We start from the raw sequence: 27,242 nt of genomic DNA, 5'->3' as shown, positions 1-27,242 counted from the left end.
CAGTCTGTAGCACTCCCAGACGCATCCCTGCGCCTCGGTGTGTTTTAATCCTTCACAAGCCTCCGCAATACCCGCTCTGTGTGACAAACTCTGCTGGCTGTAGTATCTGATCTTCTAGCAAATGCTGTGCTAGCGAGCACTCAGCCTTTTCTTCAGCTTGTTTTATATGGAAATTTACTCCAAGTGAAACCAATTCATGGGAGGGTAAGGAGAAGGTTTTTAGGCAGTCCTGGAGGAAAAACATTTTTCAAGTTTCTTCCTTGTCTCTTGAATCTAAAGCATAGAAACTGGGAGGAAGATATTACAGTTTTGTCTAGAGGTGCGGGAACACTGTGCAATGGGAGGGGAATAACTGGTGAATACATTTAATCACCAGCGAACAATGCCCAATTCCTTTGAGGTGCTATTCTTGCCTATCCCTGAAGCTGGATGAACCCTCAACACCCATCTCAAGAAATTCATTGATGGAGGAGAACCAGATTTCCCAGGAAAGTTGTTCAGAGTTATTTCCCCTCAGCTCTGCCCTACAGCAACTGCTCTCTCCTTAAAGTGCAGTTGCTGAGTGACTCCTGCTTGACTCAAGAGTTTTGGGGAGCAATTTCAAGCAATTGTATGGAATAACACTAGTTTGGCACCCATTAGAGCCAAATTTATTCAATAGTTAGGTACATTCAGAAACATATAAAAATACAGCTGTCCCATCTTGAAGAATTACCTGCTTATCTTCTACCCGCATCTCACTTGGTCGTATAATTTGTGTGTTGCCTTTTCCTTAATCTCCTGGCTGATTATATAGCATCTCAGATCCCTGCAGCTCTGAACACGGCAGATAGTCAGCTCTAGGACTTTGCACCTTCTCATTTTGAGCAGCGCTTCAGCAGTGTGAGTGCTGCTGGATCTCACTAATGCTAATCAAACAGCATGAAAAGCCCTGGGCTCTGGTTGGTCGCTGATCTGCCCCAGAGCACGGCTTGGAAAAGGCACGTCCCTGCCATGTTGCAATTAGAGCACTTGCTTATCTTAGTTGTAACAGAGCCATAAACTTTATCCAGGCCAATTAAATCAGATATGCAGTAAGCATACAGTTCCCATTAATGTGGGCTCTTTCTTTTTTTATGTAAGTACAGAAGGAATTTGAGATGGCCTGTGGCTGGGTCTCTCCTTGTTAAAGTTCAGCTCACTCATCCCGGAGAGGTGCCGAGGGGCAAACTTATTGGAAAGCTGCTTTGCCATCAGTTTTCTGAAGCATGTTCTGAGCATCAGAAGAGCTATCTTAAAATCCTTAGATGGAAACAAGTTCTCTGGATTTTTGGGAAGCACCTGGCCTGCTGGGAATTTTTCTCTCTATACCCTCTCGTTTCAACTTTCAGCTGCCCTGTTCACTTGGGAAAGCTCAGGCTGATCTTTAACTGAAAGATCACTGGTGCCTTACAGGATGCTGTAAGCAAAAAGCTTTGTAGACAGAGGTAGGGGCTGATATCTCAACCGTGGCTTGCTGTCTCCAGTCTGATGGGGCTGAAGGGCAAAGGCGAAATAACACACCCAAACCAGGGACAGGAACCAGCACCTTTTGCTGCTGATGAAACAAGGAGTGCATCGTTTGTTCTCATCCTTCTCTCTCTTCCCCCTCCAGGACATACAACCTTACCTTCCTGCATCCGTACTACCGGACAGACGAAGCAGAGGAGAATCCGTTCATCTGCTCATCGCATCGTGAAAACGGCATGCAGAAATGCTCCAACATCCCAAACAGGAAGGAGTACAAGGTGGAGTGCACCTTGAGCATGGACTCCTACACCCCAAGTTTGTACAACCCTGACTTCAGCAGCAGGAACGCCTGCATAAACTGGAACCAGTATTACAACATATGCATGGCAGGGGACGTAAACCCACACAATGGAGCTATCAATTTTGATAACATTGGATATGCCTGGATAGCTATTTTTCAGGTAGGATTCTCCTAAAGATTTTTCTGTTTCTTTTTGTTTTGTCATCTTTTGCTTGGAAAGATTTTGATAGATGCATCAGAGGAGAAAGGAATTTGCTTGCACCTGTGTGAAACTGCAAATAAAGACACATCAAGTAAATGAATCAGACAATAACCTGCACAAATGTTGCAAGAGAGCATTTGGAGAGAACAGCCATTTTTTCAGTGCATTTTAGAAGAGGGGGGGAAAATACTTCTTGAGGCAGACATGTATGGCAAGTTCTAGCACTGCAAATCAGACCTGGATAAATCCCAGGGATTTTTGAGAGTTAGGGTCTTTATTTATTGCTGTAGTATCAGGAAATGGAGAGTGTTGTGCAAGTCCTTAAGCAAGACTTAATATCATTCTAAAGTGTAGGAACTCGCTCAATGGCATGGTTTGGGCTTGATTCTAGAATTGCAGGGTTATACTGGTTAGCATGGTAAGCTGGAGGGAGGAAGAAATAATCGCGATGGTCCATTCTGGCTGGAATACCTGTGAAGAGATAATACTCACGTGGAATTTGAGTCTCTCTTGATCCACACCTATACAGCTCTTCACTAGAGACCAAAGTGCTTCTAGCTCAGACTGGGGGAGCCTTTACAGGTGACAAAAGCACTCCAGCAACTGAAGCATTTTCAAAGCATTTGTAGCTCTGGAACATTGGATAGCTCGTCTACACAGTCCAGAGGCTATGGTCTCTTAGGGCTAGCCTATTTTAAATGATCCATGTACTGTTTTTCATTTTTGATTTGCACTTTCTGTTTTTAATACAAATTTCTTTATGCTTTTGGCTAGATGCCCTGTTTTATTTAGTTCTCCTGAAGTGTAGGTGGCATCTATTCCTAAAAGAGAAAAAGTTTTCCTTTTAGTTTTGGTAACGATGAATAATTACTCATTCAGAGCTCTAAATTTAATTTATGAATTTCCTTCTAGTTTCGTATTATAATATGAACTTAACTTTCAGTTTTCATCTGAGTTGTAAAGGGGCAATTGCTTGCTCTGAGCTTCTTGTTTGCTCTCATGCTGTCACAGTAGCACACCCTGAATCACGCTGCTGCTGGTGTCAGAGGCTCAAAACCAAATCCAGAAGGGTTCAGACAGAACCCGTAGCCAAACAGGCTATGTTTTTAAAAATGCTTTGGTTCTCTCCTGGAATTAGTATGTCAAGAGAGGAGCTGCCATAGTAATATTGAATATTCCTGACGGGTAGTGAGTGTTGCATAAAGGAAAGAGGGAAATCAAAGCGAGAATAGTAGATAGGTCTCTGGCTGCACTTGCATTCTCCTTTTTCTGCTCTTGCATAGTTCTTAGGCAGAGCTTGATGGATGTGCCCAGGAGGTCCCATCTGGCTCCCGCCATGGGGCAGCAATGTTCTTGCCAGAGAAAGGGCAGAGGGCAATGCGTTGCAGAGTGCCTGCGCTAGTGCACTGAAAATGAGCAGGTGCTTCTCGAGGGCTCCTGCTTCCTTTTTACTTCCTGAGCCTTTGTGCAGGCTGCAAGCTTTCATTTCCCGTCGGTATTTCATTTCCTCAGCCTGAAAACGTACAGTTTTAAGCCAGGAAGAACACACCAGCCACAGCAGAGGTTTCAACCGATTCCTTTGGGCAGAGCAGAGTGTCTGGCAAAGTTGGATACTGTGCCCGTAGATCATTTTAGCAGCTGCCAGGAGATTTATGATTGGTTTTAGTGCTGCTTAGGCCATCCAAATGCTAAAGGGTATTTCCAGCCAAAAACACTTCTTACATCTTTATTCCTTTTAGAAGTAAGGACTCGCTTTTAGAAGCTGAAAACAATATAACTCCAGGTAAAGAAGCAGCTGTTGGGAATAAGGTGCTTGCTTAACTTTGATATGGAAAGAGTAAATCATTACTGCAAGAGATTGGATGCTAAATCAAAACAATTGCTGTAAGCAGAGAACATTTAACAAATAAAGCTATTGAGTTGTGCTCTCATTACATTTAATAGTTGAAGCTGGGTAGCACCAGGTCAGCAGTTAGATGACACCTCAAAGTAGTGCAGAAAGTAGAACTGATGGTTTTAGTAGCTCAGGAGCTTCCCTGTAAATTGGTATTGAATTACTGGGCAGAAAGCACTCTGCTGTGTTCTGGATGAGACTGGTCCAATTGTCCTGATCCCTTCTGGGGAATAATGAATACATGGTACTTTGCAAGAGTTATAATGGTGGACTGAACCTCAAGGTCTGGCAAGCCTCCAGTTTGCATAATGGCAATCTTAGGACTCAGCTGGATAGAGCATCCCTCATGATTTATCTCAAATGAGTTGGAAATCTAGCATGGTTTAAGAGCTGTCAGAAGGGAGGTTGGCGAAATGAGCCCCGCAGGTGAGATTCGGAAGGAAGCTTCCAAGTGCAGCGACTGCAAGTCGTGCCCAAGAGTTTCCAAGGGCACGGTTTGATACTGTGCAGACTGCAAACAAACAAAACAAAAAGCAGACTTTGACAGGGAAATCTGAAGATCTCTACTCCAAAATGTCCTTGCGAATGGTGTGCCAAGGCAGGAGGCTAGCAGTGTGGCCAAGCTCTTTCAGCTGCCAGAATTTGGATTTAAGCAACCAAGCTGAAAGACATTTAACTTCATGGTAGTGATCCTGAACTTGCAAGTAACCTGGCACGTGGCAGCGGGGCGTACCAAACAGTGAAATTCATTGTTGACCTTCCAAACAGAAGAGTAAGTCAGAGGCATCAGACATGAGAACCAACCTAGTGCAAATAATAAAATCTTAAAGCAATAAAGATGATGGCTGCATCCATGGATGTTTGAAAGGATAATAATTCCTTATGTAATCCTGCAAATGATTCATGTTTTGATTCCCCTCATTTGTTGTGTAATAGGCTAATTCATGTATATATTTGTTACAAAGGCATGTTCAATGGTAAATTATGTGAACTAATTAGCTTATTACAGAATAAATGAAAGGAGATGGAACCTAAATTAACTGTGAGGTTTGGCATGATATTAAGATCCCTTTATTGCACATGAATTTCAGCCGCAACAAGAGCAGTAATTACAGGTATTGTTGTCACACTGCAAATGATGAATTACCCACCTAACCAAAGTCCAATTTAATTTGAATTACTGACAGTCTCAGTGGAGCAACCAAAACACTGCCACCTTCCTAACCATCAAGTCTCGATGTGGCCAAGCCTGAATGCAGAAACCCCATTAAAACAAAAGGGGGTTGGGTGGCTGGTAAGATACACAGTTTGGGAAGAAGAGATGTTTTAGGCTACTTTGCAAACCACAGAACCATTGCTTGGATGATTTCATGTCTGAGTTCCAGAAAAGTAAGACCTATAATAGCACTTTACATCAGGAGGCAATGCTTTTGGCAAAACTAGTGAGGCAAAGTTGAAGGGGCAATAACATTCAGCTAGGCAGAACCAAGACGAGGTCAAGGGAACGAGCTGTTCCTCTGTGCCTCCTTCCAGGATGTAGTTGGAAGGACTGAACTTTGAGAGCAAATGTACACGAAAAAAATTACATGGACATTTCCTGAAATGTGCATCCAATACAAGAGAGAAGATTTGTCTTGGCAGTTCAGATGGGCTCTGACACTGCTGGTGCTGGCTGAGTTACCTTTTCCATGGCCTCTTCTTCACATGTTGTATTTCGGAAGCAGCTGCATTTTCTAAGGGACTTCCTTAATGAAAGACCCTCTTGAAATTAGTCCTTGGATGCAGCTCTCAGATTCATGATTCTGTTTCTGGCTTATGTTATTCTGAGTGCATATTGCTTCTATGAGGTTTTGCTTAAGACATCTTGGTTAACAAGTTAATCAAGTCATACAAGGAACACATCTCTGGCCCATCATCAGAAGGCCCTAGTGAGGGAATTCTCAGAGGAGACTGTTTTGCATTCAGCAGCCCCCTTGCTGCTGTCAGGGGAAAAAAAAAAAAGCCTGGTTGTGTTCACGAGAGCTGAAGACAGCCCAGCAGGCACACGACATGGTAAGAATGCCCAAGAAAGGAAAAGCTGAATCACCTTCTGAAGAAAGATGTCTGGAAATAGAGCAGCATTAAAGGAACTGTCAGCAGCAGCAAGAGTTCAAGGTGTTATCTTGATGCTGTGCTTAGATGGAGAACTTCTCTTTGCACCTGGTCTCACCAAAGCTAGGAGTATGTTACAGCCACGAAGGTGTGGGTGACCAGCTCAGGAGAGGGGACAAGTTTGGGGTGGGAAAGGGGGGGAATTGATGCCACCCACTTCTTCCTTCATTTGTCCTTCTGTGGATACTTTACTCCTAATGTGATGGCAGGCTGCCTGAGCAGGTACGACAGCTGGCAGTGACAGCCGTATGCTGCAGGCCACCTGCCGAAATAGCCCTTTTGTTTTGATGTGAAGTTACCTCTTCTGTGCTCTAGGTTGTCAAAAAAAGCCCCTGGGAGCTTGTGTAAGCTATCTCAATCTAATCAAGGATTTATTCATTTTGACCCTGCGCTGTGTGCTGATGAGGAGCTTGTTTTGTCTCCATGTTGCTGACTCTGCTTCTGCCAGGATCTCCACCCTGCTAGCTGTGCCTGTAGATGGGCCAGCTGAGAAGGTACAGGCCCTGGAGGGAGATTTCAGGTTTGGAAAGAGAGAGGTTCATTTGTCTCATTTCACCATTGTTTGGTGCCCTGATCTGTTCCACAGCCGTTGCCCACTTCACATTGTTTCAGCCTCTGTTCATCATGATTGAAATCCTTCCCTGAGGATTCTCCCTTGCCTGGAAATCTTTCAGCTAAATCTGTAATGGGAACCATATCTTCCATTTGAATAAAAGGAAAAATGACATGCACTTCAATGCACTTCTGCTATGGCCAAACACAAGAATGCGCTTGAAGTCCCTCCTCATCTATTCTGTCACTCAGTCAAGAAAAGACCTCGTTTGAGGGGGCAAGACCTGAAGCTCTAACATTGCTTTCCCTTAGAGTAAGCACAAACCTCCATCCCGGAACCTGCTGGCAGGACAGAATTGGCAGGGTCATTCCTCTTGGTTCCTACTCACGCATCTTCCTCTTAGCTGGGCTGTCACTCAGACGGATATTAATAGGGATCTTTTGGGGGCCTGTTTCTCTTGCTTTGTTGCTGGGACCTCAGGATAGCTCAACCAAGTTCCTTACAAAATGACAGCTCAGAAATGGTTACCCCAGTGTCTCAAGAGTATTGTACGCAAGATGCTACTAGTACACTTCCTTGCCGGTCTGCTGCAACCTCTGTTCTTCCACTTTCAGTAGTCTTAAATATTTGGGGGAACAGCCAAAAGGCGCACTGAAGCAGAAGGCAGTGAAAGAGCCTGAGGCTTCCAACTGCAATTGTATTTGTGGGTGCAACATGTAGTTTCGCGGGCCATGTTTTTCAGAAGCAGCTGTCACACTGGGTGCCCGTGTTTGCAGAGTTCATTGAGTAGATAATTTTTTGGCCAAAAGGACATTTTGTCAAATGGTTCATTCTTTAAACTGATGATATGTGCCAGCAGTGCTTATCTGTGCTGAAGTTGGCAAGAAGCTTTGGCTGGGGAGAAAAAAGGGAAAAGAGTTCTAAGCTTTTCATTTCCACTGCTTCAAGATGATGCTTTGTCACTAGATTCAAATTTGTTTTGGATCACCAAAAATATTTCACTCTAAATGATGGGGTTTGAGTTTTGTTGGTGTTGCTTTTTTTTTTTAATTTGGTCAGCCAAATAAACATTGTTTTCTGCATTTGAAGAGCTTTCATGGTGAACACCCAATCTAGAAATATCCAGCCCCTTCAAAGCATCTCAGAGTGTGCTTCCAAGAGGATTAGTTGCTTTTGAAAAACCTCCTTCATTTTGAAGGCTAGAAGGAATTGTCCCATATAGCACAAGTCAGAGAGGCCATCCTGATTCCAGGTCTGGGCCCGCTAACCTATGGAAGTGTTGGAGGGACCCAGCGTGGCACAGAAACCTGCTGCAAACTCTGTAGCTTTGGAAGGGTTTGATCCTACCTCAATCATAGATTCTTTTATTCAGAGCAGAAAGAGGGGTGCCTGCAGCAAGCCATGGCCTAATCTGGAGTCCAGGTAGGTGATGAAAAAGCTACTGGTCTTGAGGTGCATCAACAGTTCTCACAGGGAAATCTTACTTTGGTTTGTCCCAAACCTGCTCTGTGATCAGTTGCTGCTATTGCACCTTGCACTGTGAGTTGTACACAGCCTAGGGGAGACTTGTATGCTAAGCCAAAAGTTCAGCTCCTTTACCCTTATGTTCCCACACAACTGTCTCCAGACTGTGTTGAGTTGGCAGATCTATCCAGGAGAACAAGACACCCCCCCACTCTGATTAGTGTGAATGGGTAAAGCTTGGACACTTGTCCACCTGAAATATGTTTTGTGTCATAGTCCTGCACAGAGGGCTAGTTGTGCACCCTTTGTCCCTAATAGTCTCTAATATGATTTGAAACAACGGGTAACAGTACAATTAAGAAAAATCCTTGCTTTTTGCATTTGGGCCAGTACCCCAAACTGCTGCTGTGTTCCAGACAGTGGTGTCTGGAGAAGCGCTGCCATTCGTGTAATTGCTATATGGTACACTCATCTGTAAGCAAGGATCTTAGTCTGGCTTTGGTTCCCTTCTCATTGCAGACTCTTCATCTTTCAGCTTTGCTCTGCTATGAAACTCTGATTTATGACGCTCTCTATGATAATGGACTCATTATTGCTGAAGCTAAACAGTTAAATACATTCCCTGCACATAAGATACTTTACACAAACAATGAAGACAGAGGATAATTACCACAGTAAATCAAACCTCATGAATATGGACTGAGATGTGATTTGTTATAAGCAGCAGTCATCCGAAATCAGTGATGTTTTTGCTATCGGATGAGGATCTTGCATTATTTAGTGTGAAATGGAGAGACGGCAACTAACCTTCCTGTTGTAGCAAAAGTTGTTAAGTTTTTAGGCCATTTTTAAGCCTGCAGATTCACTTTCGTGAGGTTCTGGGCCACCAATAACAGCATCAGTGATATGTCCAACTTCATTGTGCGCTGGCTGCACTCCGCTTTTCAAAATCCACTGTGAACTGGTAATGCTGACCAGAGATCACATTTATGTGGAACAAATTTGAGAGGTCACATATCAAAAACAAATGCAAGGTTGCACAGTTTCCTCTTCTGTTTTGCAGGGCCACTTTTCAGAGCAGATGCGTGCTTTGCAAGACTCTCAATTTATAAAGAAATGGCTAAAGTCGCTTTGGAAAGTAAGCAGGCCCCCAAAGTGAAAGGAAAAGCATCTGTTCAAAGGACAATACTCAGAATATAATAAAACCTGCTTTTCTGACCACAGAGGTTACTTAACAACATGTGTCATGAGGAAATAATTAAAATTGTGAAGTTGACTTCAAAAATAGTGATTTGATTAACTGCCAAGCACTCTGCATATGGAAAAGGAATACTCCATTTATTCACTGGTCAGTGCTTGCTAGCCAAATCAATATGCCCCAGAGGGCGGAATACATAGATAAGAGGCTTTCAGAAATGAATACTGAAGGCCTTATAGAACTTACTGAGACCATCGTAGTAATTAATAGCTCTCGCAATTTATTATATCATTGGATAAGAAATTAAAAAAGCCTTGCAGGAGGGCCAGGGAAGTGATGAGATAAAAAGTAAACAAACCCAAATAACCATGGCAGTACTCAGAGTTGCTGTTCAGTTCAGCATAATTGATTTTGATGCAGATAATGTCCATCTTGTCCCCAAGGGACCCAATTTAGGGCAAAGAAAAAGAGGCTGAGTGCAAATTATAGATGTCAGTTAAGATGAACACTTCAAATGGTTTGGAAACACTTGGGTTTCTCTGTATCTCTGTATCATCTCCTGCTTCGGCCAGGCACTGAGTTGAACAAGCAGCTGCAATTCTGAAATTAACCACCAAGGAAATTTCTGTTTGCCAGAGCTATGCTTTTTAGCGGTTTTGATCAAAGTGTGAGATGCTGATTTTGGTTCTCATGGTTAGGGAGGCTGTCTCTACAAATGAAGTCTGTTCAAGTAATCACAGAAGTAAAATCTTGCCATGAGAAAGATCAGGCCTCGGGGCTGGGCTGGAGTTTTTTATGCTGTGCATTCAGTTCTTATCTTTTCAGCTTCACTTCACACAGTAATTTTCCAAACTTTCCTCGATTGATTAGTGGCACCTTGAGGTTGATTTCTATCTGTAGCAGTCCATCTGGCACTAGCCATTAGTGCTTTCTAATACACAGAAAGTAATTCAGTGTTTGACTTTAATTAGTAAAGTAGCTTGGGTTGGAGTTTGCGTGTTGTTTTTTTTCCCCCGGATGATTATTTTTTTTTCTTAACTGACACTAGAGCAAAAAATAACCTGCTCTTGAATTGATCATAGCCAAGAACTTGCAAAAATTTTGGCAGAGCTCAAAAGACAAGGATTTTTATGATGAAAACTTCTTGACATAATAAAAGAAATTGTTCTGCAGAGACCTTTGAAGTGACCCCAGAAAAAACAAAGTAAACCTCTGTCTCCCTGGGAACAGTGAGGAGATCTGAGTTAATTGCCAGCGTCTTTAATCTGTATCTCCCTTGTGATTTTTCACTCTGGAGTTTTAGATTGATTCTGATTAGCTTGACTAGAAGACCTGATTCTGTCCCCAATTATGCTACTATAAATCAGACGAGCACCTTTGTTACAACTGATTAAATTATTGTGGCATGAGCAAACCAAGAGGATCAGAATCACAGAACGGAAGACATTAAAAAAAAAAAAATCTGATTGTCCACTCTCATCCTGATCAGGGAGTGCCTGACTGGGGACTGCATGAATGGTGTCCAAGCCAAAGATCAATGGAGTCAAAGTCTGTCTTTACATTCACCTGAGTGAGCTTTCTGTTAAATCCTGGCAGTGATGGGAGAGAGGATCAGACACAAGACTCAGGGCCTTAGTACTCAGCCTCATAGGTATTAATGGGAGACAAATGATTTATCCCATCCCTGCCCATGCTGTGTCAGAGGTAAAGAACTGAATGAGCAGGCTAGGAGAATCAGACTGAGCACCGTACAGGATCTCCGATGGGTTAGAGGACAGCTCTGTTCTCTGCCCAGAGCCTCAGTCCTTCAAAGGCAAAAACCATTTCTCCATGCTAAGGGGGCAGCATCTCCTTTCCCGCTGGGTCTGTGGCATGTGATTACAGTCGGCAGCACCCTCCAGGACAGCCTTGCCAATCATCTTAATCGAATCTTTCAGCTATTTCCCTGCAGCTGCCAATTTTAGTATGCCACGCATCTTGCACATCTTTTTCATCAGAGCAGAATTAGGAAATGTGTTTCTTGCTGTCTTATCTCTGTTGATAAATAATTGTATGTTTCATTTATTGGAAGCTTTGAACTGGTACATTTGGAGACACTGTTTAATATGTCTGTCTGTGAACAACCATGGCTTGAACAGAATTTAATTACTGAGAATGGATTGCTGAGATTGGAAAGCACAAGAAAGGTGCTCCAGGTCCTTGGAAGACATCTATAAAGGGCTTGGAGGGCCAAATGCTGGAGCTGCAGTCAACTGGATTAATCAGGTTGGAAAGTGAAGAGAGGAGGAAGTCATTTCTGCTTAGCGAAGTAGGTGATATTGCATTCAGGGTGCCCCAAGGGACGAACAGTAGGCAAAGCAACACTGAAGAAATATATCCATGTTCTTGGGAGAATAGTGAGAGTTGCTAGCTTTCCCTCTGAGTTCATCTGGTCTGTGAATAAGTGTGTAGGATCAAACTGTGCATTGCAGCAGTGAACCTTGCACCAGTGCAGATGCCTTTGACTTGGTTCCAAAAATAGTTGAAGAGTTGAGTTCGTGGTGTATAGACCAGCTGGTGGCAAATTCAAATGGTCTGGTTCCCATTTACACCAAGGCCTTGCTGGGGATATGCAGTGAGATCTTGGGGTAGGTAAAAATGTACTCGTAAAGTCATTCGGAACACTGTAAAGGACAGCAGGAAAGAAGTCCACAGCATGGCAAGAATCAGGCTGTAAAAATCATAGACACTGTTTCAGTCCAGATAGGTGGCTATGCATGGATGTTGTCCTGCATTTCTCCAGAGTTATTTGATTAAAAAAAAGACAGATGTCTGTGAGCACGCTCTCTTAAAGGATTGCTAGTACCCTCTAATCCTCGGCAGCTCAGGAATCCTTCCCCTAGGTACTGCTGCATTTATACTGGGTGATGAGTCCAAGAATGAATCCACAAAGATGTCAAACAGGAGAACAAAAGCCCAGCAGACTGTTTATCCCTCCTGTATCCCTTTGGTTTACAAGTGAGTAGTAAATAATGCAAATTCTAATTACATCTTAAATATTCTGAGAGCTGGGTGAGCATTTTCAGCCCTCCAGAGGAGAAATGTGGTGTGTTGATTGATTCTTGCTGAAAATGCTGTCTAGCATGCGAGAAAAACACCTCTATAACTGTTGGTTGGCCCTCACTCTTGCCTCAGCAGCTGTTTCCCAGGTGGGGAGCTGGCAGCGCCTGCAGAAGCCCAACAGCAGCCCTCAGGTAACTCCTTTTGCAGAGAGGGCTCTGTGTTTAATCGTTTTAATACATTCGATTTGAGGATTGCCAGCCAAATGCAAATTCGGTGAAGAGGTATATCCAATATGTTTGGAGTCCCTGGGCTCATTTTTCATCCCCAAGTGTAAATGGATGGAGCACCTGCTGTGCCAGCTGTGGCAACCTGACTCTGAAATGCCCATCCAAATAGAGGGGAAGGAAGGGAGAGGACTTTGAACAGCACAACGGGGACTATTTCTTAGGTAGTTGGCAGTGATTTGATTTAGCCTTGTGTCACTGCCCAACTTGATCCCTCCAGTTTCCCCGTGAACGTAAACAGGCATCAAGTGCAAGAGATGATCGGCTGCTGTGCACAGCCCACACAGGCAAGGAATGTGGCCGAAAAGAACTTTGCTCTCTATAAATGTTTCAACCGTGCTAAAGGAAAGGCAGAAAAGGGCAGTTTGAGTTTGATTGCTTGTCCGTTTCACACCGCTGAACAGACTGATTACTGCCTGTGTCTGCCCAGGCAGCTTAACCCCTTTCAGACTCCAGGGTGAATAACAGCACTCGCATCCACACAAAAAAAAAATGTCTGTTGCGGAAAACATTCTACCACAGATTGATCTCTGGGGTTCACGTTGAGCAAAAGCATTCTTTTTGGTTTTGTTAAACCCATGCCACTGGAAGCATAGCATTGCTGTCTGATACCTGTACATCACTAACCAGCAGCGAGGATGTGATATGAAAGAATATCTAATGCATATAATGAGGAACAGGAGAGGTGGGTGCAGTTTGTGTAAATGCAGCCAGCATGTCATCAGACCTGATTGCTCCAAGTCTTTAGCAATGCTGACAGAGTAAAACAGCTGCAGACACAATTTTTACCTGCTCCTTGGAAGATCATATTTATTGGTTTTAGCATGGAGCTGTATTCGCTGGCTTCTTCTCACTCAGCTGTGTGGTGGGTGTTAAGTTACGCATGCTTCAGCATGGGAAGTGAGTTTGAAAACTTGCTGGTAAGACATCACCACGTTTGACTTTAGGGTGAGAGGAATCAAGAGTAGGTAGTGTTTCCCTTCTAGCACCCATGAGCTGATGCAAGGTGCTCTGACAGTCTCAGGGAAACTGTGAGTACTGATGGTTGTGTGTACAGGAGTGCTCCCCCCCTTGCAGATGTTGCCATATACCAAAGATTCATATCTAGGAGCTTCTTCCAGCTCCTTGACTAAAAAAACAGGAGAAAAGTGGCAAGGATTCATGTCTGACTTCCCTGCAACTGTTTTGCCCTGATGCTCCAGGTGTGACAAGAACTGCCTCATTCACTGCCTCAACAGCAAGTGCTTTATGGTTCAGCTTTCTGTACACACCATACAGAAAGTCCTCTACACCGATGAGGCTTGATCCTTTTCTTGTTCACAGCAAACTAATTCACAGATCCTTCACTGCAAACATGGTTTAAATCAGGAATGGTGCCACTGAAATTGGAGGCAGGCAGCAATTCTGGGTTTATGCTAGGACCACCAAGGCTCACATTAGGCATAGTGAATAGGGTACATCAGCGCAAGTAAATTCAGACAGGAGCTTTGATTTTGACGGAAATTGTGCTGGAATTTCAGCTCTAGGACTAGTAGCAAGATAGCACTAGAAGTTTGGTATGTTTCATCTAAATAAAAAGTGTAAATTACATGGCAGAATTTGCTTTGCTCTGCACACAGCCTGTGTGGTGTTAAATCCTCAGCTTCTTTTTTAGTGGAAGGAAGACTGAGAAAATGAGTACGAAATCAATTCTACGTTTAATTAAAGTAACTCTCTTCCATTCAGATGCTTTCCCACTATGATATTGGTGATGCAGTTGTAACGGTGAGCCAGTGGGAATCACAAAGAAATTGGGTTTACAGAAACAAAATTGACTTAAAAACTTAGGGATTTTATGGATAGCATTACAAAACCAGGAGCCTAAGGTAAAAGCCCAGATCTCTGCACAGAGAGGCTTTTGCTTTCTTTATAATCCCTCCTTGGAATTTCTTTGCACTGGCTCAGAACCAGTGTTTCAGATGTTTTATTGTAATGGTTTATCATTTTAATCGTACCAGATTCCTGTAGAAACCTCAGGCCAGTCCTTTGGTCACACATTGCTGCTATCCTAAGCCAACTGGGAAAAGGAATTCAGCAGGTCTGGATGGATCCTGAGAGATGCTGTGGAGTGATGAGTACCAGGCACTACCAGAAGATTGATGTTTACTAACTTTTTGGTTGACTTTTGTTCTTACACTTTCTTTCTCTGTCTTCCTGTAGGTTATAACCCTGGAAGGATGGGTTGACATCATGTATTATGTGATGGATGCACATTCTTTTTACAATTTTATATATTTTATATTGCTTATAATAGTAAGTATGAACTGTGAGATGCTCCCATTCCTTGTCCTTGTGGGGTAAAGTTGTTCCCTGGGCTTTTCACAGAGAAGACCCAGCCAGAATTCAGAGTGGGAGACCTTCTTCCCGCCATAAAGCGTAATCATGCAGGTTGTGATTAGTGCTGTGGAAACAGATTATTGGATACAACAGTCCTTTTTAGTGTCACATGTGATGCATAGTCACAGCTTGTCAAGCCATATGGTCTTCCCTCCCTCTTACTCTCCTAGTCTTGGTCTTGTCACCTTGATGCGTCCTAACTTTTGTGCCTTGGCCAAGCAACTGCTAATTAGAACAAAAAGCGGAGAGGCTGTAGCTTTTCTTCCTTTAGCCTCCTCAATGTGCCAGAGGACACCTCATTTCGATGAAGGGCCCTCGAACTATTGAACTTCACCTGAGCCCTTCAAATAACAGTAATAATAGCAGTGCACCTTTCTGAGGTCTTACGGTGCTGTCGTTCCTAAAAACAAAGTATTACTCACCAGGGGTGCTGGAGGTTGCCTTCAGAAGCTGCCATTCCATGTTAGCAAGGTTCTTTTTTTACAATGGGCACAACCTTCTCCAAGGGTCTACATCTGTGGAAGAGTTAAGCATTTAAGTCAGGAGGAGAGCAGAGGGAAAAGTACCATGTAGATGTCAGGCAGGACATGGGACGGAGGCGCTTCGAAGTGCTTTTGTGGCTGGATATTCTTTATATATAACCCCATCTTCGTCAATGTGGTTTTGAAGGCCTTGGGAAGTCAAACCACCACAGCTCCCACCACCAGTGGGAAAGGCATGGATCAGAGCAGTGTGAGAGTTTCCCGGTAATGGATAGCATTCTGAAGCCAGTGATTTTTGAGCCTTTAGCAATGGGCCACGCATAGTAGAGATTGACGCTCCACTCTTTTGAGCCCTTCTCTACATATGGATCCTTGCAGAAAAGCCAGAAGGTGACTAATCTCCAAGTCACTTGGATCTGGAAATGGCACCCTTGCTGCTTCTCAAACAGTATCCAGGCTGATATTACAAACTGGAGAATAGCACTGCAAACCATCTCCCAACGGCTTCCCCTGAGGATTCACCAGACAATGGTCCGGATTAAATCCATACGTTTCCTACTGAGCACAGCACAGAGGTTTGGCCATGTAGACAGTGGCACTTTCTTGACGTCAGTCCCTTTCACGCCTAAGGGCACTGATCCTCTGATGGGACTATTTGACATTTTCCTTTGGCTGATTTATGAACCCAAGTGGTGAAAAACCAGTTTGTGGACTCAACAGCTGAGGGAAGGATGTAGCCTTAGGTCACTTCACATTCTTGTCCTTGGGACTTCATTTTGAAAACCTGGTATCACCCAAGAACACATCAACTCAACCAGACAAATCAGGCCTTTCTAGGAGCACTGAATCTCCTGGAGGTGCATTTCTCTGTGTCAGAGAGCTACAAGAGTACAAGGTCACAGATGCATCGACCCTGACTGTCCTCCTCAAAATGAGGGTGGACTATGCCAGGGTGTGAAGTGATAGAGGAAGAGCAGAGGCAGTTTCAGCACAAATCGGACTTCAGACCATCTTTCCTTGCAGGTTGGCCAGGTGTTTCCTAGTGATCTGTTTTGTGGTGGTGACTGATTGTGTTGTGTTTCATACACCCTTTGTTAGTAGCAAATGTCATCACTGTTGAGAGGAGGAAAGTGGTGAAGGCTATTGTTAATAGCTTTCTTTGCCATTGCCAAAATAATTTAACATGGCTTAGGAGCAAATTTAGCAGCTCAGGCACATGTTGACATAACATTTGGTGAGCAGACCCTGAGATTTGGCATGTTTGGAAATCTCGGGATTTCTAAGAACCACACTTCAAGTCCAGACAGCATGTGGTGGTGAAGAGCGTGTCTTGCTTTGTAAAGTCCCTGCTAATTCCTTTCCCTGTGTTTTCTCCAGGTTGGTTCCTTCTTCATGATTAACTTGTGCCTGGTTGTGATAGCAACACAGTTTTCTGAAACAAAGCAGCGGGAGAACCAGCTGATGCAGGAGCAGCGGGCCCGTTATCTCTCCAACGACAGCACAATTGCCAGCTTCTCAGAGCCAGGTAGCTGCTACGAGGAGCTGCTCAAGTACATCTGCCACATCTTCAGGAAGGTGAAACGGCGGACAATACGCCTGTACAATAACTGGCAGAGTAAGCGCCGGAAAAAAGTTAACCCAAACAGCACCACAAATGGGCAAAGCCACCGAGGCAAAAAGCGCATCACCTCCATACACCACCTCATCCACCATCACCACCACCACCACCACCACCACTATCACATCAGCAATGGGAGCCCTCGGGGGCCTCGCTCCAACCCTGAGATCTGCGACCTGGAACTCAAGGTCATGAAACCTGGAGGCCAATTGATGCTTCCTTCTCCATCACCCAACTTGCAGAGCCCTGCTCCTCCTCCAGATTCGGAGTCTGTGCACAGCATTTACCACGCAGACTGTCATGTTGAAGGACCACAAGTGAACTGTAAGTCTTCCAATGCCCCTGAAAGCATTAAACTGACTGCTGGACTCTCCAACCATGGCAACATGAACTATCCTACCATCCTGCCTTCTCCAACTAGCAAAGCCAGTTCTGTTCCGGTTCCCAAAGGAAAGAAGAATGGCAATTCACCTGTGGCCGTGGTTAACAGCCCTGTAAATTTGGGCATGGATTCTTATGGGAAGCTGCAGCAACTGGTAGGAGAGCATGGTAAGGACAAACAAGCTGATTTTTTTTGCTTAGGAAAACTGGGCAAAGGGCAAATTGCTCAAGAGTTGAGGTGTTAATGATAGCCATGTAGGGTGCTGAAGATGGAGGCTGTTCTGTGAATGCTATTTGAACTGAGCGCTGAAGCTAGAAGTAGGACAGGTTGAGGGACTGAGAGCTCTGTTCCTTCTAACCTTGTATTTGCAGTTATTGGGTAAAGCAAGATACAGGATGGTCCGGGCAGTGAGTTCAGGCCACTGCTGGAGGCCTCTCTGCTGTGGTTATAAAGCATGTGTTTTTGAGCGCCTCTCATGTGCTTAGTGATATCCTGGAGGTTCTCCCTCTGTTCCCACCCAAGCACAGATCTGTGTAGCCCCTGGGATTGCATCTCTGGTGAATGACGGACCTGCTGGCTGCAGCCCTGCAGCAGAGAAGCCCCAGCTGCTGGGAGATGGTACCTTGAAAGGGAAGAGCAGGTGGAAGCGGGTGGAGAAGCATAAGGTATAGGAAACAGAAGAAGTTTAAAACAGGGAGGTATTGAAAGATCTCAAAACAGACACTTCTAGAAACCCCTAGTTCTACTCTGACAGGCCCCTGAGCCTCTGAATTGCTTTTTGGCAAGAGGGAGCAGAAAGTTTGGAGGAAGGCCTGTGGCCACTGCAGGGTCTTGCTCTGTGCTAGTCCTCAGAAGATGTGTGTGAGGGCAGGAGTGTAGCAGAGCTGCAGGTCTCAGGCTTTCCCTCTCGTCTTTCCCCATGTGCAGAAGAAATGTAGGACTGAGTGTTACTGCAGATTTGGAGCTCCATTCAATCTGAATGAATGAGGAACATCTTGGGGACTCTTTTGTACCTCTCTTCCATCCCTATCTGTACAGACTGCAGCCGCACCAGCACTGCTAGTTAGTGTAGTTTTATCTCCCTTCACGTATAAATCACCCACTGCTGGAGTAGTGATTACATGCAACACTTAGGTTTCTATTCTGCAAAATGTTTCCAGTCCTCATGGCTGGAGCTAAAGGCTGAAAAATAGGGTCTTAAGCCCTCAAACAGTAAAAAGTCAAAAAGATCTAGCTTCTATTTTTTAATCTCTTTAAGCCAAACTCATCATCTGTTTTTTTCAGTGCCTGTGTTTTCCAGAACTGTTTATCTGTGTGTGCATGGACACAAATATTTATCCTAGTGATGTATGTGCTGAAAAAATACCAAGCCTAGCTTGGGTGGGGTCACAGTAAAGGTTGCTTGCCAAATAGGTTGGGTGGCTTGTCTTTGTTAATATTTTTTCTTAAGTGACCATACAAAAGGGTAAAGTGGATTGTTTACAGAAATTGCCTTCAGCGGACATTTCTGTACACTTGGGAGCTTAGCAGGAGGGCAGAAGCGGGCAAGGTTAGTTGCAATGTTCTTCTGTTATTAAGCAAGGGTTTTATATGAATCACTGATTCATCTTTAACTATGCAAGTTAATGAAGGTTATTATGAGAATGTGTATTTACCTTGAGATAAAAGCCCAGGCTCTGCAGAAGTCTGGAACTGGGAAAGCAAGGTTGAGTAGAAGAGCTGTTGCTTGGAAGGCGGTGCTCAAGTCAGAGGTTTGGTTCTTCATGCTTGCAAGGGGATCTGCTGCTGAGGCCCTCTTCAGGAGAAGCAAGCCCCAGATCTCAGTCCCAACTGTGACATCCCAGAGTCACTTCAATGACTTAGGAGATTTTCACGTATCCTGTGGGTGTTCTTTGAAAGCCGGAGGTTAGATGGAGTTGCTACTAATAATGGAATTACAGTATCCTCTTTCTACAGAGGCGTTTCAGCCCAGAGGATGCCAAAATGCTCCTGAAATTGTTTTGTCTCTTTCAGAAGTGTGGTCATATCTAGGAGAAGGGGTGGATGCCACAGCTCTTGGCTGGTGAGCAGCAGTTTGTCTGGCACCCTGAGGAGCACAGGGGCTGGGAAGGGAAGCAAGTCAGCCAGGTCCATCTGGAGACCCTGTCACACAATGTGTCAGTGCCCAGCTCTTCCCTTCCATGGCTCTGGCTCTCTCCAGGCCCTCCTTCCCACTCCTGCCGCAGCCCCTCCTGCCACACCAACAGGGCTGAGTCGGATTTACTTCTGCACCACAACCATCTTTGTACAGCAGGGATGATGGATGTGTCTTCCAGGCTTCAGGATGATCTTTAAGTGCCAAATAAGCTAGTTCCTGAGGGTGTAGCACTGCCAGGCGCAGCTCCCAACTCATGTTTCTCCATCCCAGCCTAAACTTAGCAAAGGAGCCATGTTAAGTCCCTGCCCTGTGCTCGGTGGGGAGGGTGAGGTGGGCTCACAAGCTCACCCAACCCTCCTGGCCTCAGCCTCTTTGGGCAAACAAAGAGCTATTTCACTTAATTCTCTCTCCACTCTTACAAGTCAACAAGCAGAGTCTGTTCACTGCAAGACTTGTGCAAGGAGAACACACAAGTGATAACTGAGGGCATTAAGGAGGCGTTAGCAGCCACGGCACTCACAGCCCCAGCTGGAAACAAGGTTGGTGTCTGCTGGGAAGGATGCAATTGTGGGAGAGAGTATTCTTTTCCCTTCTTTTGTTGTGGAATTGAACAGCATAAAGTACAGCCTGTTCCTCCGTGTTCTCGTGCCCTGCGATGCTGTGAGGTTATTTTAGCAGGCAGCCAAGGAGACTCTGGTATTTTGAAGACATCTGCGGCGCCAGTACTTTTCATATAATTTTTAACACTTTGATAGCATTAAAAGACGTCTGGCAAGTCCACTACCTCTGCTATCCATGCTACTGTGGCTGCGCTGCAGTCTTTCCTCGTCAGACCGGTCCCAATCAGAAAAGCCATGCTAATGTGCAGTGCTGCACTGATGCTGCTTGTGGGTTGAGTAAGGGGCCAAATATTTCTGATCCTCCTGGTGTCTTCTACGTAATGACCAGGAGGAGGACAGTCCTCTCCTGCAAGGCTGTTTTGAAGGCCAGTGATATCTGAGGGACATTCAGGCAAGTAAAATATATTTTGATTTGTCACAACCCAGTTTTCAAGCTAATGGGGTGCTTTATTTCATTTGGTGCTGCCTTCTCTTTAAAGATGTCCTCAAGTGTCAGCCAGGAGTAGCTGAAATCAGCAGCTTTACTGCTGGGTGAGCTCCAAGCTCCTGGGCCCAGAGCCAGGAGCATCCACTGCCTTTAGCTTGGTCTCCCCAAAATCTATCCAAGTATCCCCATCCAACCTCCAGTCAGGGGCATGTTACAGGGGACAACTGTCCCCTCACCTTATTTCCCTGAACCTCAAGGAAAGTTTTCATTGATGCTTGAATGGCATTTTGTAGGAAGGATCCCATGCTCACAGTATTGCTTTCCTGTTGGTTTTTTTTCTGCCATTAATATCTGGTTGCTAAATATGAGGAAACAAGGAATTTAGTTTCTAAATAAGAGGAAATAAAATCTGGTTCCTGTTCCACCCGAATCGTCCTTGTTACGCTTGTCCATATCATCTCCGTACCCTGGCTCTCTGAGGGCAGCCAGCATTTCTCCTCACACCACAAAACACGTGGCAATGTGTTGATTTTAAAACACCCTGAACGTTCAGTCCTGTGCCTCAAGCAAAGAATTCACCTGAGCTTTATTAAAAGCTGAAGGAGGGATGAAGGAGACTGAAGGGACTATGTGACTCTCTGAGCTGTGATCTGTGGTCTGTAGCCACTTTTGGTCCCTTTCTCCCTCTCCCTCCTCATTATTAGCTAAATGGAAGCTCTATCTAAATTGGGTGTAGCAGCTTGATAGTGCTCAGATCACCACTAATGATGTTAGCCTGGTCAGATATAATCAAAAATAATTGAAAGTGAGAGGTGTGCCAGTCAGTCTTCCCCTAACAGCAGAGCACAAAATGGCTGCTGTGCTGTGTGGAGAGAGGCCCCTTCGCCCTGTGTCCATGGAGGGGGCTAGAGGGTGGGTGTCAGGGCTTGGGGAGAGGGGAACAGGGGGAAAAATGAGGCAAAGCGAGAACCACTTGGTAAGATGGATGGCTAGAAGGCTATATTAGGGTATTACATTTATTTGAGGATGTGGCAGAAGCTGCTCTGCCCTGGACAGGCCCAGCACCGCCTGAGCAGAGACACAGGGCTGTCCGCCACATTGAAGGTGTGAGGTCGTACATCTCATGTGTACATCTCCCCTTGCAGGTCTGCAGCGGACACCCAGCCGGCTGTCGGGGCTGAGCGTGGCCTGCCCGCTGCCCAGCCCACCGGGCGGCACGCTGACCTGCGAGCTGCAGGACTGTCCCTTCTGTGCCAGCCTCCTGGAGGACCCCGAGTTCGCCTTCAGCGAGTCTGACAGCTGCGACTCTGACAGCAATGGCGTCTACGAGTTCACCCAGGACCTGCGGCACGGCGACCACAGAGACCAGCTCCAGCAGCAGCGGGGCAGGAGGAGGAGGAAGAAGAAAAAACCCAAGGAGAGGAACAAGGTCACCCGCCTGTGGAAGGCTTTCGGCAGCAAGCTGAAGAGGATCGTGGAGAGCAAGTACTTCAACCGGGGGATTATGATAGCTATTCTCATCAACACGCTGAGCATGGGTATCGAGTACCACGAGCAGGTGAGTGCAGGACTGGCCTGAAGAGCCCTGAGGGTCTGTGGTTTCAGGTGCTCACAGCATGGCGGCTTGCATGGTGGCTTGGGGTGACTGTCAAAGCCATGCCAGAGGAGGAGCAAGCGGTTTTCATGCAAGTTGGAAACACCAGATGGGGCCGAGGGCCGGATCCTGCAGACGCGTTATGAGCAGGAGCATCATTCTGTGTGCGAAAAGCCTGGAAGGTGGCTGGCAGCGCCGCTGAGGTGTGGAGAGTTTAAATGTGTATGTTAGGACGCGGCGGCTCAGAGCCTGACTGCTGAAGTTGTTTGCTCTGAATTATTCATATAAGCGTGAATTGTTCTGGTGGAAATACCCCTTTGGTCTGATGATGGTGCGCAGTGGAACTTGTAGTGCAAATAACCCATGCAGAAGTTTCTTCTTTGATCCTGGACCTTTAAATAAAAACTTAAACTGTCAGGCAATGCTAAAAGCAACGAAGAAAAAAGTTAGTTTCTCTCTGAAGGCTCCAAAACCTTTAATTTAATCTCATAGGGTGCAGATAGGTCCTTCTTTTAAGTGTTTGGAGGGAGGAAAGAGAAATCGTGCTGTTCCCAGTATTAGTCTGAACATGGTGATGGCAGAAAGCAGTGCTGGCAGCTGAGGACAGCTTGTCCTTGTTGGCTGATGGGAGCTTGAGGGGCTTGTGCAATGGGAGAGGGAGGTGAGTCATCTGAGTATCTCTAGTTGGTCACTCTGGGGAAAGCTATGCTTTTCTGGGCTTTTCTTTCTTGGAAAAAATGGTTACTTTCAACTGTTTTCTCAAGACGTACTCTGGAATTTCTCGTGCCGCCTCTGTATCAGGTGCAGAAAATGCATCCCAGTGAGGCCAGGAGATCCTCATACTGATCTTCTGTGAGGTGGATAGTCAAAGGTTCATCCAGTGCTCCCCCAAAATCTCCACTGCGGGATCAGGACCAGGTTAAGGTTATTTATAAAGCCATTCCTCCTCTCTGCCTTGGTCTGTCCACTCAGGAGTGAGAAGGAAAGGCAGACGCAGTAGCATCGTACAACCAAAGGCAGGATAAGAGGCTCTGCATTTTCTTCTCCATCATTTTCCAGGATTAAGTCCTGCTCGGGACCGTGGCAAACAGTCCTCCAGAGTGTTGCTACTTTATTCTCTCTCCACTTGTGTGCTTTAAACCCCCGTATTCTATGCTATCTGGGACATATTTTCTTTCAGAAAAGCAAGTACTCAGCTAGAACACGTGAACCTCAGCCGTGCAATAATAAATTAGTTCACACTTACAGCAGAGTGTGTCCAAACCCAACAAAGAAATAGCTGTTGCTGTCAGCTTTCTGTCTGGTTAGTTGTTCCATGACAAGTTTTAAAATTAGGAAATACACCTTGTCAGTCGCCTTTGAATAGGCCGTTTATTCCTCATGGCAGCTGCATTTCTGCATGGATACTCTTTTGTCACACGGATACAGCTTTGTCAGTCCTTGGATATTGCCATGACGGGTGCTGGGGGAAAACCTTAGGCAGGCTGCAGTGAGAAAGCCCAGGGATCGCATGGAGTCTGTCCACAATCACTCATATAAAGGTAAATTGTGATAATTACATCCTTGCTGCTAACAAAGGAAAACTGTAGCCGGCAGGTTTATATTGGATTTTACCTTGTAAAAGATTTGCTTTAAACCATCTCAAAGCCAATGGCAATAAAGATTCTGAAGCTTTTGGCTATGGAGCATCAGATTCCCGCCAGCTTTGCTCGCAGGCACTGCCCAGCGTGGGCCCAATAAAAAGGGAGGAATTTTGAAGTGAAACCTGTAAAAGTTCCTCCACGTGCCTGACTGCAAAGTGTCTCTGGTACACGGCGGGGATAACGAGCCGTGGAGCTGTCAGAGCCCAGCTTCGAAACACCTCACCCAAGCACTCTCCTATCAAGAGTGACCTCCAGGGCTCACAGCCAGAGGCTGAGACACTATCCGAAAGCAATAGAAAATGGCTCTAGGCTCCCAGACTGTTTGGCATGAAAGTCTGGGGCTTCTGTGAGCAAAGTGGGGTGATTTCAGAACCCGCAGCCCTCCTTGTGTGAAAATTGGCTGCAAGACTCAGGGTGGGGGGCTGGCTTTGTGTGGAGATAAGGAGGAGATGCCTGAGCAAAGCTGTCACGAACCCACAGTGTGGTGTTGGGACAGAGGGGAGGTGAGAATGGCTCGTTTTGGGTATGCCATGATCCTTGCCAGGAAAAACAGTTTAATCACAGCTTTCTGGTTACTGAGTGACAGATGCTGCCCAGTCACTGCACCTCTGCTCAGAGCAGGTATTACAAGGCGAGAAGGTGTGAGCCTTCCCCAGGCTGTTAACCAGGCATGGGTGTTGCCATCATCTCCTCCATCCTCCCAAGGGCAAACCTGGAGGCCATTCCCCAAGTCATAAGAATTTAGGAGGTGCCTAGAGGATAGCTACTCTGTGGTTCTCTTCTGCTTTCCTTGCTCCCCCCGAGCTGCTCAGTGTTACCCAGAGAGCAGGGTTCAGGGGCTCCTTTTGGGGTGAACTCCTGTGCTCTGTGCCTGCTGACAGCAGCATGGGCAGGGGACTCCTGGGCCCTGAAGCCCTGCAAAACATCACCTGCCATGGAGACATTTGCTGTGGGTGGAACAGCTTAAGCAGGTTCCCTGGTCTCGACTCTTGCTACTTTTTTTCAGCCATCGACTGCTTTTATCGAACTGGGCTGCAATCAGTGCAGCAGCCACAGGGAAGCCCTCCTCAAACCTTGCTGTCTGTAAGGAAATGCCCAATCCCTTTTATAAAAAATTATTAATGGCTGCTCTCTTTTCTTTTCCGGCTTCTCAGACTTCACAGTCATTAGTGGCTTTGCAAATAGATGGGCACACCATACACATTTTTGTTTCAGAGTGCTACTTAAAGCCAAGGCATCAATCCTCTGTGTGTGTGGGAGGGGTGGAGGGTACTGAACAACATATGGCATGGAAGACAGAGCAGTACTAGTCCTTGGTGCGTTATCTCGCCTTTCATCCCGGGACATGGCAACGCTCTGCGAAGAAGTCTCGCGGAGCCCTCTTGAGGCAAGCGAGCATTATTGTCTGTATCTTCGGGATGAGGAAATCGAGGTTGCAAGGTGCCAGGCTGGAGACAAAACCCGGTGGGTTTTACTGCTGGCCCTTATCATAGGTGCAGGGCAAGGGGTCGTGTGTGCCATAGCAGCGCTTTGATAGCGCGCTTTGACAAGACAGAAAGGTGATCTGTGTCTGTACTGCCGCAGTCCTGCATGCTACCTCCAGATGAATGAGAGACCTGTCCATATCCAAATCCCCTCAAGGCTTCAATATATGTTTTTATGGGAATTTGAAGCTCACAGCAGTCTGCTCACAGTTACTCTGGCTCCTCTTGGCTAACATAGCTGGCACCACCCCATTTAATGCATGTAGCCCACATAATACCCTTTTAGGCAAGGATCCTGTCCTGTGGCTAAGGGCACGACCGCTGTAGCAGCTAGCTGACCCATGGGAAGGATGAGGAGATGCTAGAACTGCTTTGCACAGTGCTGTCCTTTAGCAGTCCTGCTCTTCTCAGAGGCAGAGTGAAGATTTCATGGCAGCACAGCCGGTTTGCAGCAGGAGATCCGGGTAGCAGGAGGCAGTTGATGATGGGAAGCGAGTTTCTTTGGGACTTCAGTCATTAGCAGCAATTGGATCCTCCCGCACAGCGCATCCATGGGGTTAACAGCCAGCTCTGTCTCCAACTGCCACCTTGTACATGGCTGGTAATTAGGAGGTTACAGGATGCTGTTAGTTAGCAGCAGCACAACTTGTATTTCAAAGGTTAATTGGCTGTTTGGAGTTCCTTTTTTTTTTTCCCCCCCTCCTCTTGTGCTTTATTTATTTATTTGTCTATCTCCAGCACGAATAAGCACTCCCACAGATGAGGAAAGCCAAGTACAAAGAAGGCGGCAATCCTTGCATTAATCTTCCAGGCAATTTCAATACATTGGATGATTTTGTTATGCATTCATTGCAGCTGACAATTCTGCAGAGTATCTGAGAACGTGCCATGGCACTGCAGCAACCAAGCAGGAACAGTGCACTCCAAAAGCATGACCTCTGCCATGCCTTTGGGGTAGGGGGGAGAGATGCCTGGCACAGGCAGGTCCTGTTCCAGGAGCTGTGTTTTCAAGTGCCTCTCTGCCACTGAAGGCTGATACCTTTTTGTCCCAGAGTCAGCTCCTGTGTGTGCTTCACTGACTGGTCTGAAGAAATAATTGCTGCTTCTTCGGCCTGCCTCGATTCCCAGCTCCCCGATTGTTCATTTGTCCAAGAGAGATGCTGGCGTTATCCCTGCAGAAGGGTGAGCTCTGAATTCATCCTTGAGGACCCCTGGTTTAAGTTGTGAGGAGAGACCCCCACTTGTCTTCGCAGAGGAATTTGCAGAAGTAGCTGTCGATACTTGTAATGATTCCACATAAAAGGCTCAATTTACATCAAATGGCACTAGAAATGCTATTTTATATGCACTTCTCAGAAGAGAAGTACAAATTAGTATGTTTCAAGCTATTGCTGTTCAAAGAGCTTTCGATTGCTTTTCTGATCCCTCATCCATGGCATGTTTCGTTCAGAGCAGCTCTTTCGAGTAGGTTGGAGCTGACCATGGTGGGCACCCAGTGGTCCATTGCTTATCAGTGTAAGAGAAATATCGGTTTTGAGTAGCACATTTTACTATTCTGGAGTGAAAGTAATTGTGTGATTTAAGGTAGCAACTAGCTTCTCTAGTGACATTCTATTTTAGCATTTGTCAGTTTTGGCTTGAAAAACTGGTTTGGCCTGGAAAGCTCAACACTAACTCAGAAAGCAGAGGAGAATCTTTCAGCGGTGTTTGAAGCAAATTGCTTAAATTCCTTTTGAGTTGTGAGTCAATAAAATATTATCCTGATCTGAGATTCTCACTTTCAGCTAGCAAAACTTGTTCACTCTTCAAACTTTTTGCATGATCCAATTTTAAGAACTCACACACTGGCTGGACTTGAAGTAAACAGATTCGCCCAGCCCAGGATGTGAAAATTCAGCCCAA

General features: G+C 45.5%; 1 protein-coding gene across 1 annotated transcript in view; it reads left to right on the top strand.

Moving 5' to 3' along the window:
• CACNA1H (calcium voltage-gated channel subunit alpha1 H) overlaps positions 1–27,242 on the top strand; it is a 128,677-nt gene that overhangs the window by 22,497 nt on the left and 78,938 nt on the right. Inside the window, exons 5-8 of the mRNA XM_019473967.1 lie at positions 1,634–1,949; positions 14,777–14,869; positions 16,813–17,602; positions 21,765–22,177. Of these exons, the coding sequence (XP_019329512.1) occupies positions 1,634–1,949; positions 14,777–14,869; positions 16,813–17,602; positions 21,765–22,177 (1,612 nt within the window). The remainder of the gene's footprint in view (positions 1–1,633; positions 1,950–14,776; positions 14,870–16,812; positions 17,603–21,764; positions 22,178–27,242) is intronic.

The sequence above is a fragment of the Aptenodytes forsteri genome, unplaced genomic scaffold, assembly GCF_000699145.1.
Source record: "Aptenodytes forsteri isolate BGI_AS27 unplaced genomic scaffold, ASM69914v1 Scaffold55, whole genome shotgun sequence".
Lineage (NCBI taxonomy): Eukaryota > Metazoa > Chordata > Aves > Sphenisciformes > Spheniscidae > Aptenodytes > Aptenodytes forsteri.
The sequence above is the reverse complement of the archived record's forward strand: the minus strand, read 5'-3'. Positions and strand labels throughout refer to the sequence as shown.